The sequence below is a fragment of the Empidonax traillii genome, unplaced genomic scaffold, assembly GCF_003031625.1.
Source record: "Empidonax traillii isolate 1590-97213 ecotype Southwest subspecies unplaced genomic scaffold, ASM303162v1 scaffold399:size634673, whole genome shotgun sequence".
Classification (NCBI taxonomy): domain Eukaryota; kingdom Metazoa; phylum Chordata; class Aves; order Passeriformes; family Tyrannidae; genus Empidonax; species Empidonax traillii.
In genome coordinates, this window is record NW_020955592.1 from 47,188 (window position 1) to 60,735 (window position 13,548).

Below are 13,548 nucleotides of genomic sequence, written 5' to 3' on the forward strand. Positions count from 1 at the left end.
TAGCTAAAGCTATGAAGCTTTTTGGTTGTTGGTTCCTAAAGTTAGTATCCTTCTTTTTCTCCTTCCCCTCCATCCTGGCTGGTAAGTGTGGCTGCAAATATTTTGTCTTTGAATTAACTGACTGGCAGCTTGGTTAATGTGTAGACAGTGCTCTTGGTTATTTTATTTATCTACTTATTTATTTATTTTAAAAGCACTCATTAAAAACCCACGGCATACTCCCAAACTTGAAGGAATGGATTTTTTGGCTCCTGTCTGCTTTGAATGAAATCCAAAACAAATGTTGTTTGATAATGGTTTACAGTTGCATTACACCGGTTGCTCTTCATGATAAATAATTAACACCCTTTGTGTTCTTGATTGCAGATTTTCAAAACCCTGCCTGATGCCACTTTCCCCGAGCCAATCTCTATGTCAGTATCTCCTCCAAATGCCCCACCAAGGCAGTCAAGAAGACAAGGACAACGTATTAAGAGGCCTCTGGCTGTTTACAATCTCTGTCTGGAGTTGGATGATGGTAAGATGTTAGTAATAATTTCAGTCCTTGCATCAGATGGGCTGCATATCCTATCTGCAGAAGGTGTTTTCATTTCGTGTTTCAATTTGTATACGTGTGCATGCACATGCATGCTTGTTTAATTGCTTTGGAACATGTAAAGAAGCAAGGAGAGCTACAGAGAAAGGAGAGCAGGGAGTACTGCCCTGTGACATATGTTTAAAAGTAGGACGAACTGTCTTAAATATGCTTTTCTCCTCTAAAAAAGAAACAGCTCTTGTTTCTTTGGGGAAATCTCTTTGACCTCTACTGAAGATTACACAGCCATAAGATAAATGGAGAGAGAACTAAAATTAAAGCAAATCTTTTATGAGAAGAGCTAATGCACTTTACAGTTAAATTCTTCTGGATTAAAGGCTCAGGTCACCACTGCACTGGAGAATACCACTACTTCACTTGAATCTTTAATACCTTGCTGTAACTAGCAGTAAATACTTGTCAACTTGCCTTACTGTTGAGAAGCAATGGGAAAAAAAAAACTTACATCTTGCTTTTGCAAGAGTCTTGCAGCAGCAACATACAGTGAGGCAAAGGGTGTATAACATCTTATATATTCTGACTGTTGGCCAGAAACATAATCATTTTCCTGAAATTTCATTGCTTGGGGGTACGTACAGTGCCGAGGAGGCAAGTCAGGGCTCATTTTGTGTTATGGATTTTCTCCACCCTATTCCCTTTCTCTCTCCTAATGTTTTTAGTGAATTTCTTTTCACATGAAGAACCATGGGATCAGGGCACAAAGTCCAGTGACAGCAAGTGGAAATAAACATGAAGATTTTGAACTCATGCAGTAGTATGAGATTTACTGGTGAACTGTCGTTAAATTGGTGGTCAACAGTGCTGGATTTCAAGAGGAAAGAGCACAAATACCTATGACAGATGTTAAGTGCAGGTTTTAGAAATAAACTCAGGACTCTTTATAGTCTCAAAGCCAGTTTTACAAAGAGTCAGCAAGAAATTCAGCACTCCTGCCATTGGATTTAATTCACCAGAGAGATACGTAATCTCTGTGCCTTTCTTGCATGAAAAATGAAACTAAATGCCTTGACTCAAAGATGTTTGAGGTGTATCTACTTAAAAAGCTTAAACTGTGTTAATTTGAATAATATGCTACTGAAAGCTAAGAAAGCTCTTGAGCTATATCTGCAATAATAAATTTATCCTCATTTGGAAAACAAAACAAAATTGAAGCCACTCAGAGAGCTGTTCACATCTAATTTTGAATGTGAATCCCAGCAGGTCGCAAGAAGTACCACAACTACTCCAATTCCAGGCTGCAAGGTGTGCACTGAGGAGCTGTGACCTCCCAACACAGCTGTGACCCAAACACAGTGGGCAGAAACTATTTGACGGATTAACTTATTTTAAGAGTGAAAAATACAGTGTTACTCTTGAAAACTGTTATAGAAGTTCAATTTCTCCTCAATTCAGTTCGTATTCTTAACCAATTTGGGCATCTTGACAAAGAGAAGAACTGGGATTGTTAAAGGCAGTAATAGTTATGTATCATGCAGAACTTTGATACTTGTCTGGGAATTCTAGTGGGGTGAATTGCAGAATAACCCAATATGTCATTATACATGGTAAAACTGTGATGAAGGCTGAATTGTTGCAGGTGAAATTTCAGTGGGATCTGATGATAATATTTCCCCTTGTAACTGCGGAGAAAAAATGTCCTCTGTAGTCTCTGAAGCTGCTGCTGAAGGCACCAGTGTTCTCAGTCTGTTGTTGCTAGAAACTGGCTGTTGGGAGGTCCTGACTGCAGGTTAATGCTCATTTTGTTTGTGTTTAGTTGTGTCAGTGAGGTGGGAAGTAGTTAGGACAGAGGCTACTTGGCAAATGGGCTATAAACATGCAGTATGCAGTACCCTGAGCCTAGCTGTGTCCCTGCATGGTCTGAAGAACTACCCCAGTGGATACAGGGTTTTTAAACCATCCAGGCTCAGGAATTATCTAGCCACTGAGTAGAGCTCAGTGCCTCCAGATACACTCCGTGGCCTTCAGTTACTTTGTTCTTTGGAGAGGGGGGGAAGGAATAAAAGTGAGCCTGGGCTTCATTCCATATTTACCTAGTTTCTTGGCTAACAAATGCATGTTTTATAACTGCTCTTTGGAAGATTTTATCCTGTGTGTGTTTTTAACAGGAAATTAAACATTAAACCCCTTCCCTCCCCCCCCCCCTTTATTCACAATGGCATGAGTTAAGCACCAGGCACAAGCCAGTGTTTTGTATTTCCTGGATATGGCAAAATTATCATAATCTTGTTTTAAACAAGCAGCTGATACATATTTATGCATAAATATATTTATAGACAAATGGATCTCTAAAGTTATTGTAATTGTATATAAATATTCTCTATACCTTGAAATTAGAAGTATGTTGGAGACAAAAATCTCTCTGTACTGGAAAACTTCTTGAGTGTGTTTCTTTTAGGATTGTTATGCAAACCAGGAAATTGTTAGAAAAGCGGAAACAAGTCTTTAGCTATCAGCTGCTCCAGGGAGTTAACAGACTTCAGAATCCACTGCTTGAATTGGAAATGCAGGGTTCGGGCCAGGTTTCTTTTTAAAAGCACATTTGCAGTTGAGAAGCTTCTTGACTGCACACAAGATGTATGCAGCAACCACCCAGAAAGAGCTGTAAGTGACATAAATATTGATAGATATAATAGCCGAAGAACACACACTATGTTTGATAAAAATCTTTATTTTACCTTCTAGTAATTAGCTGTACTGAATTCTGATAGCATAGATTTTCCTTCCTTGTACATGGAAATTAGATGATTAAACCTATTTGCAAACAATTCAAGTATTATATTTACTACCATAAGGATCTTCATTTCCTGAAAGACCAAGTCACAGATGATAGTGTCTGTTTTTCTTTCAGCTTCTTTCCTCTGTGGTAAGCCAGTTACTAAATTTTCACTCTGAAGTTTTTCGATATCCTAGTATCTCAAGTAGAACTAGACCTAATGGGGAACTCTGAGTTACTTTCATTTGTGGCCTAAATCCAAAGTTCTTGTTTCAGAAAATTGAAGATTTGTCTGAAATCTACATTAGGATCATTTCCAGAGTTTTCTAGCATTCTAAATGGAGACATGAGATTTGGTTTTTGGTTTTGTTGTTGAGGGTTTTTTGGTTTGATTTTTTTTTTTTTTTTTTTTTTTAATATTTCTGGAAATTCTTTTTTTCTTCCCTCCTCATTAACTGAATTAATTTAAGAGTGAATTAAGTAACGATGCAGAAACTCCCGTGGCTTACAGTCTCAGCTATATACAAATGACTTTTCATTCTCTCTCTATTTCTCTGTGCAGAGAGGGAAAGACTGTTAGCTTGAACAGGGAGATGTTTATCCTGTTCTTCTAAAAATGTCATTGGGTCTTTATTTTCCATTTGGACAGTCAATATATATCAGAAGAGAGCTTTCATTTCTATTTCTTCTAGAGGGCAATGCAGAGTTAAAGTTTTGTTCCCTTGCAATTTTATTTAAAATTTATATACTTTTCTCATCTTGTAGCAAAATAAACAGGTTTTTTTGGTTTTGTTTTTGCTTTTTTTTTTGGGGGGGGGGGGTGTTTTGCTTTTCTTGTTTGTTTGATGCAATTTTTTTTCAAAACCAGAGACTTAAAGATTATTAAACTATTTTGCAGGGCTACTAGAACAACATGGGGAGAAAAGTCCTGTCTAAGGTAGGCAGAATAGGGCAGTCCATCCAAGAGAATCAGCATAGGTTGCATAAATCACACCTGGAGTCAAAATATGGGTCTTGTGTAGCAATTTGCCCAACTAGAGAACAACTTGTTTTCTAAACAAATCATAATATTCCTTTTAAGCCACAGTGCTTGCTGATGCCTTATTCTATTTGAATACCCTTTAGGATTCAGAGTTTCTCATTGGCACATACATGGGCACAGCACAATAGTATCATATGGGGGGCTGCATTGTTCTGTTTTTAAGACATTTATGTCCAATCCCCTCCACTTTGGAACTCATATGGGGTGTTTGTGGTAGCTTTCTGTTGCTGCTGTAAACTAAATGCTATATTTATAGTGATTTTGAAAGCAGTTATTTGTCAAGAATTCTAAAAGAAATAAGAATTAGAACTGCTACTTAACCCTTTAAAACTTTATGCTGACTTATATTACCCTTGAAATATTTAGGGTAGCATAAGTAGGAATGGAATGTTAATGTTGAATAGGAGTAGCTGGGTTTGACTTTTTGTGGGGAATTGGAGCGAGACAGCATCTTAATTTGGGGGATAAATTAATTTGCATGAACTCCATTGAATTACTTCATCAAAGGAAAACATGACACATGTAATGGCTACATAGCTTCCATGCAATAGTCCCTCTCCCTCCTCCTCCCATTGCTTCCTGCCCCAAACACATAAGTGAAAAATTATAAACTTCATTTGGAATTACTGAACATAAACTTGGGATGTTAGAGAAAGCCTTGGATTTATAATGAGACTGGTCCTCAGGGCTGGAACAGCCCAGAGCTGCAAGGTTGCAGGTGTGAAACCTGGCCTTGAACTCTTTCTATTTCTGAATCTGCTGCTTGGAAGTGTTTCTGTAACCTGGCACATAGCAGGGGAAATGGAAAGAAAAGCAGCTACATAGGCATATCAAAAAGCCATAAGGGCTTGCAACACTTGCTTACAAAGCTATTGTTAACAGCTGAGCAGAACACAGCTACGCTGTCACAAAATAAGTGCACCAGTGTTAGTCATGAGGGGGAGATCAGGGTGACTGCTGTTTGCCATGTAGAATTTAAGACAGTTTGTATTTCATCTTGCTGCAAGAATAGTTCCTGTGATTCTATGGGATCTATCACAGCTTTTTCCACCTGATGGCTCCGAGTAGGATGACTGCTATACAAATTTAAAAGTGCTTTTGAGCTACTGTCAGTAAAGGTGAAGCTTTTTCTTATGTAATAGTGGGTATGTATAGAGGCCTACTTTCCTATCAGATAATTGACTTCTGCTTGGAAAGTTTTGGGTCCATAGAAGGTACTTATTTTCTTGGAGGTTTGAAATAATCTGGGCCCATACTTTGTATACACAATATACATTGTTTGGCCATTGTTGTCCCTGTGAGTAATCTACTTGCTGCAGCCTACTTGCTGCACAGTTATCAAAAATCAAATTTAAGTGTCATGATGTAGTAAACATCTGAATTTTACATCTTTTAGAATGAGGTGTGTCAGATCTTCATGGTTGGTGTGAGAATTGCCTTAGTATCATTGCCATTGCTTGTCTGCTTTCAGTGTATAAAATCTAGAGGCTGTAGAAATGTTCAAAGTAAACACATCCACGTGTTCACACGCATGCATAGAACAGGAGTCAGAGGGGCAGGGAAAGGGAACTTAAATAAACTTAAAACTAAAATCTGAACTCAAAGAAAGAATGAGGAGTTCAGGAGAAAGAGTCAGCCTTTCCTTGAGGCCAGACATTATTAAAAACCTCTGATCTCCTGTAATAATCCTTCATCTCTTTAATTCTCTACCTTCTGCACACAGACATGCAGGGGCACATAATACTGTAAGAAGGCCAGTTTGGCATGCTAAAAGCCATTAATCCCAGGCATGGAAGTCACTGATGTATCTTTGCCGTGTGCCAGCTGTGCCCTGGCCAACCTCTGCTGGTTAAAGAAAATTCTCTCACCCAGCACACAAAACAAAGACTTTTCACTGTTCAGCTCACCAATCACTTTCTTATGGATGAGAGTGTGCATTTCACTGAATTAGGTGTTTCCTCACATGGGATGCTCTTGCTCCCCTTCACTGGTGACAAGAACAGCAGAGAAGATCTTGCAGGAGAGAGCTGATGAACTTCCTGTAAGGCTGATATGTAAGCTAGAGAATATTCCTCTTCCTGTTTTGTTCCCCTCCGTCAGTGTTTTTCATTCGGTCAGAAAAAAATGTATTCATGTTTTCCCATTTACTTCTGGAAGTCTGTGTCTTATTTTCTCTTCGTTTTCTCTCTTATTTTCTGTTTTCTTCTTTTGAGAATTGCACTCAGTGCAAGGTGAATCACTGCACTATCACTTCTTTCCTTCCCACTGTTCTTGCAGGTGAACAAACGGGCAGATTGAAGGTGCACTTAGGGGATATCACACAGAAGTAGCAGTGGTGGGACTGGCTTGCCTAGGATTGCAGTCTCATCTAAGACTACGTGACTGGGGCCAAGCGAATTAGCCTCAGAGACCTCATGGATAGTAGTGGAAGAATCCAGATATGGAAGACAATATTGTCTTAACTTTATTGAGGTAGCAAAATCTGTCTTCCTAATTGCTGCCTTTTAAATGATCAGCAGGGAAATAAGGAGGTTCCTCAACAAACATGTCACCTGATGCTCAGTTGAAAGAGCTGACAAGATTTCCTTAAGGGCTTCTTAGCTTGTTTTCCGTTGCTGTTTTTTTTTTGGTAAGCCATAGGCATCCTACTTCATTCATTCCTCTGTTGAAGTCACTGTTATGGCAAAAGGAGAGAGGTGAACAAAATGAGTAAGGAGGCACAGCCAGGTGTCAGCAGCATATTGGAATTGCATATTGGATTGGCTTTCTTACAAGAGACCAATCGCAGCAACAATTTGGTAACAGTTAGTCTGTGTCATTATCCAAGTACCTCTGTGGGTTGTGGAATTATTGATAAGAAACATCTTCTTTTAATAAGTCCCAGGAAGTAATTGCCAGTGAAGCAATCTAAATACAAGAGAAGAGGAGAAAACAGCATGACATTACCTTGGTTCGACAGCTCAGGGAAAGAGTTTTTGAACACCCTTTTGGGAGTGGAAGGACCCTTACAGACACATTTTCCAGGTGACTGGTCGCTGAATTGCCAGCAAAACAGACAAGGAAACATGGAAGAGTTTTTCATGTCATTTAAGAGATGCTGCTGAATTAGGGAACTTTTAGCCCTGGTGATTGTACTCCTTTTTGATCTACTCTGGTTTTTCATAGTTCTTATTGACTAGAGTTCTTACTGACATAGTTCTTATTAGACTAGAGCTGTTCTGTTGGTGTATTTCAGTACAGGGCTAGACCACAGGTTAATGTTGTCTCGACTGGTGGAAACCCAAAACACTCAGTGCTACCAAAAAGCTATGAAAGTGGTGGGACAGTCTGTTTATCTTGCTATATGTCACAGTTTTCAGGAAGTGGCTTCAGTTCATCATTGCATTTTTCAGCTATGAAATTTTGTGGCATCTGGCCAGCCTGGTAAGGCTGGAGGTCATGTGTGGTTTCCTGCCAAGCAAGCTCTGGTAAAAAAATGAGTAATCTTCGAGTTATCATGGTGTAACACAAATCAAAAGAGGAACCCCTCTGCATGCTTGTATCTGATTTCTGTTGTGTTTCAAAATTTAATTATGTGATATAAATTAGCACCCCAACATCATATCAGTGGTTCTGTCTTGAAATGGTTTTTCCACAGCTTGAGGAATAAATTGGGATTCTTTACCCATTTTAGTTTTAGCTTGCTCAGCTAAAAGGCTATGTATCTTTGGGATTCAACTGATGTAAAATATTCCAAGCAGTATTCCTCCTGAATTTTGAGAGATGACCTGCAGTAAGGGAGATATTTTTTGAAATAATTGCTTAATTTTTACAGGTTAATTGCTTAATAATACAGGGTAAGTGTATATCTAGAAAGACGTTTGTTTAAAATGGAACTTTGTATTTTAGAAATAAAAAATTATCAAAAAGAAGGAGGGCAGGGCAGGGGCATGGTCCCCAAACCCTGCTTGCCCCTTAGTAACTTGCAGATGAGCACATTTCTTTCCCTTTCCAAGCCCCAGCTCAAACACCCACCTTTCTGGATACAATTCTTGAGTTGCGTCAGCCAGTCTTGAGGCAAATTCTGTCTAGTGCAGCTTCCTCCTTTTTCTGACGTATTTGAATCATTGTGGAGTTGGGAAAAACAATCTTTCTACAGGAAAGCTCCTTTGTACCCAAAGATACACATGCTGGTACATGCGCAAATCTGAGGAATATATCAAAGTTGGTCTTTATCTGGGAAAAACTGTAGTCAACTCTAATAATTGTGGCAATTATTTTGTCTGAGAGAAAAAAATAGCTGGCGTAGAGATGTGATTCTTACTGTGTGTGCTCTTCCAGGCAGCACGAAACTGATGGGTATGTGGGCTGTCTGCTGTCCATTTGCTCCATGAAAGCTGCACTGGCTCCAGGCTGTATGAGGCTATGATGTCTAGATTTATGTAAGAACCGACTGCCTGCTAGGGCAGTGCTGCAGTGCAAAGGATTTGCTACACATTGAGGGTAGTAATGGATACTTTTTGATAATGAAATGCGGCGATACAAGTTTATTTTTCTGAGCATTTACAAGAATCTGACCTCCAAAATATCCATTATTCAGGAGTAGTGAAATAACTCTCTTGTTTAGTTCTAGCATTATCTGTAATTATTTTTTTAACCAAAAATAGGTCACTATTAGCTTTCAATCAGGATTTCACCTTGATATGGGAATGTGTTTAAAAAGAACAGTTTATGTAGTCTGAAGGTGAGTAATAAACAATTGACCAGTTTCAGTGGTGTATTAAACAAAAGTATGCAGTTTATTAATTTACTCAGGACCAGATAACTTGGCTTTTTTAATTCAGAAAACTTTAAAAATTTGAAGGGGTAGAAGAATGTCTGAGCTTACCTGGTGTTTGGTGTGATTACCACAGGATGAATTGCACTGTAAACAGTGAACAAAGGGTGCAACCCTGCGTCTAGAAAAGGCTATTCTTGATTGCACGGTCCTGTTATCACACTGACTGTCACAGAAAGCTTTCTCTAATGCAGTTACTTCTAGCTTTCCAGGAATGGCTAAATCCTTTCCAGAGTCATTGGTATGTTGTTTCATGGGATCATTTCAAGATTTATTAACTGTCTAAGGCAACTAAACTTTGGTTATGTTTTTCATGCCTGTTTTCTATGAATGCTGAAACTCTAGCACATGGAACTAAGTTCTTGCTTGATAGATGATACTTATCTATGAGATTCCTCTTAAAAACAAAACATAGTACATACCCACAAAATAACACAAAAGCAAAGCTACTTTCTACTTGGTTAAACTCCTGTATTATTGTGGGAGTTTAGCTATTTGTGGTGAACGAATGTTTGTTAACTCAGAGCTGGATGCAGCTGCGATGCTGATGGGGGAGGATGGGTGGCTACACAGCAGTACAGCTGCTGCTTCCCCATCTTGTCATGCAGAAATGTCAAGCTTGAAGGTGGTAATGGGGATTTTGCAGCATCTTTAATCTACTCTCCTTAGTAACTCTCTCCATCATCCCTTTGACTGTGTCAAAGTGGAATTAGGCATGGGATTTTATCCTCTTATTTTACCACGATTTGTGTATGTGATGACCACTTAAAACCTGTATGACAGTTCTGTTCTGCCTGTTCTGTATATCTCAACAGAAACAGTCATATATTCCTCCTTTACTCCAGAAACAGTAATTTTCATAAACTGTTTCATTCTCTGGCTGCCCTTAAAGTCTAGGTGTTAGCTGTAATATTGATGTTAAAGATTAGTCTTGCTTTTAACACTAAAGCATGTAATTCGTTAGTTTACTTAAGCTGAAGTTGGAAGACAACTCTGTCACCTAAGCAAGTCACTGAAAGTGTTAGCTCTCTGCTTTTCGTAGTTCTTATTACAAATGTTTTTTCTTATTTAGGATTCTCGGAGTAAAGTAAGGATCTGATTATTGACACTGCCAAAGTATTTCAGGGTTTTTTTTCTTTTTTCAACTTTGGATGCCAACAAAAAATATTCTTAGACTAGCCAGATGGAAAAAGGAGAAAAAAAGGCAATGGAGAGGCATGTCATGTTCAGTTAGGTAAAAGCTGATATGGAGGATCTGAGAGCCTTTACTATCTGAGGCTCATCCAGACAAAAGGGAGAAGGACTTGAGGGTTACATATTTGCCAGAGAAAAGCTGGATGAGGTAGGTCTTAGTCTATACAGCTACTCACTTACTTTGTGGGGATTTGACATTATGAGAAAGGGTGTCAAGAGGCAGGGAAGTGGGGAGGGAGAAAAGAGATTTGCGTTAGAAACTGAATGGTAAGTAGCACCAGCTAGACACAGCAGTAAATTGTTAGGATCAGCCTAAGCTATCTAATTTTCTAGATAGGGCTGGTCTGAACCACGAACAGCCCTAAAGGCAAAGCACAGGTATCTGTTGCAAAGGCACAGTGAAAGCTCAAAGGCTTGGATGAGTGTTGTGATTAGATCAGTGAAACAAGAAGATAATTTATATGACAGTTTAAAAGGATCGGAGCAGTCAAAAAATTTAAATAGTATGCGAAAGGTGGTGAGAATGTGAAACAAGTTTTAACTCTCTTGAGAATAAAATTGGATCTTACACCTATTTGCGTAGGATGGGGAGATGAATCGTAGAAGCAGCTTGATGGCAGCTCTAGAAAGATGGCCAAACTGAAGGCACTCAGAGCCTTTCCACAAATATGAAGAAGAAAAGGTGAAGAGCTGATGGCTGGAGTGTTGACAAAGACTTGTGAGATGTCATACAGGCTTATTGCTTTTACACTGAGAACCCTCATGTCCTTCATCTGTTCTGGCACTCCTTGGCACCCAAAGATGAGTGTAACAGGAGAGAAAAAGGATTGACATTTTTAGAAGGAGAAGATGAAGGCACCAAGAGCACCAAACTGTATGCTCAAAAATAATATAAATGAGCTTTAAAGGGAATCACATCTTGCCTGTTTTATAATGTAAGAGCTCATTAGAATTCAAATGGTTAGAAAAGAATAGGCAGTTTCTGGAGCTCCTCTTCGAAAGGACCTGTCAGTCCAATGTGGCATTCAGCCCTTTCATAGCAGTGGGAAACCTGACAATACTGCTCACTGGAGAACAATGTTGGAGGTAAAGAGGAGTCAGAGGAGAGAAATGGTAAAAAAATATTAGACTATCAATATTAGGAGTCCTGAATTCTGAGGTAAGATGAAACCCATAAAACTGGTTCAATTCTAGGAAAGTCCTTAACACACGCTTTACCAAACAAAGCATGTAAAAACTTAAAAGGCTTTTTGATCTCCAGCAGTTTAAGACCTTTAGTGGCTATACAAAGCAAAATACAGGAAAAGGGTAGGGGGATGAAAAGAAGAAATAGCTAGGAGTCACTGTATCTTAAAAGTTTTGAAGAAGTGTTTGAAGGAACTTAGCCATGATAATCGATGTGGAATTTAAGATCAACAGGATCAAACAGAAATGTTCACAGGTAGGCCTTTTGTTAGGTGAATACTTTGAATAATGCAAAGCCACCTAACTTGTCCTACAAAAGCTCTCTGGTCAAGGGGTTGTATAGCTTGGTACTGTTAATTTTGAAAACATCTTGTAGCGTGCTGAAGAAGTGGAAAGAAACTGGAGGAATGCTAATGGAGTAGCAGTATTTAGAAAGGTAAATACATATCCTTAATGATATATTTACACATGTGACAAAGTTAGGAGGAATTGCTAATAATGACAAAGGCAGTCAAGGAGGAGTTGTGTTCACATGCTAAGATGCACCCATTCAAATAAAATAAATGTGATTGTATTGAGAAATAAATTTACAGATTTTAGAGGGAAGATGTAGCCCATAGCTACAGAATGGAGCACTATATCCTAAGAAATGGTGACTCTAAGTCTGTTGGTCATACTGGGCAAGGAGCTTATCATATTATTCATTTAAAGCAATGGCAAAAAAAGTGCCAACCTTGGAAGCACAAAGAGGGGACTGATGAATAGGAGTAAGTGGTGGAACTTAACGCTTAATGTGGTTCTGGTGGGACCGCAATAAAAAAAAGCATAGAATCACATCTGATGTGTGCTCTTCAGAAAAAGTACTGCGAAATTGTAACAGGTTTATAGAACAGGTGCATGATTCCAAAGCTGTAAAAATCCCTTGCAGTAAGAGATTAATTGTTAAACTTAAAAAGGAGATAGTTTAAATACCTTCACAGAACACAAAAACTGGATATGAGAGATAATATAAAATTAGCAATCATATTACATGGGTCATGGCTGAAAATAAAGCCTACCAAAGTGAAGGTAATTATTTGCAAGTATATTAATTAGCAGCCAATTGGTTCTCCATTCCTTTTATCATCTGAATTCTGAAGACAATGATTCTTTGGAAGATGCAGTTTGGCCCAACATGAGATGATTAATCAAAAGCAGGTTATTAAGCATAATAAAGGGATAATGAGACACAGTTCTGTGGCCTCTGCCATGCACAGGTGTTACTATAATTTCTGAAGTTAGCAGAACTTTTGGCACCAACATAAAGGATGAAATCTTTGTACTGTTAAAATCATAGCAATGACCCGTGTTTCCAAGACTTAGATTTTGAGCATATATTGTTTTTAATCATGAAAATGTGCTAGATGGTCATTAGTCATCTGTTTTTCAGTTATACACAATTCTTCCTCAATAAAAATATTGTTTTCCTTTACAAAAGGAGATAATTGAAGAAATCAGAAGCGTGAAGTGTCTTTGTACATGTTTTTAGAGGGTGTTTAGAATTTAGCAGGCATTTTCCTGTTTAAATAGCTGATTTGTTTTTAATGTTGTAAACTCAGTCTTGAGAGTGCAACAGTACAGACTGTGAGAAAATACTGGCTCAGGAAGGAAGAAGTAATTTTTGAGGAAAGATTTAACACACAGTTTAATTTATGATAATGTCAGATGCAATTGCCTGTATACTACAGTCTCCAGCATTGACTCTGCTGTGCCTGACCGAAGTGTTTAGTATTTTTTTTACTTTTCTATGTGTTCTAAAAAAACAATTCAACAGAAAAATCCTCTACTTCCTGTAGGGAGGTGCAGTGAGTTGATCATGTTCATAATGTTAATGAACAGATTAATAGCCATTTCTACTGTGTTGTAGTGATGCTAAGTGAACGGTTGTGGTAAATGTGGCCTTCTGGTACAGTGTATGTAGTTTGATAGTCTAGGTTGTGTTAATACTACTACTTGGAAAAGAA

At 38.4% G+C, this 13,548-nt stretch overlaps 1 protein-coding gene across 1 annotated transcript in view; it reads left to right on the plus strand.

The window, feature by feature from the left end:
• Nucleotides 1-13,548, plus strand: part of LOC114062335 (rho GTPase-activating protein 10-like) — a gene marked incomplete at its 5' end in the record, with an annotated part of 82,083 nt that overhangs the window by 44,478 nt on the left and 24,057 nt on the right. The window contains one exon of the mRNA XM_027893633.1: nucleotides 367-517. Within this exon, the coding sequence (XP_027749434.1) occupies nucleotides 367-517 (151 nt within the window). The remainder of the gene's footprint in view (nucleotides 1-366; nucleotides 518-13,548) is intronic.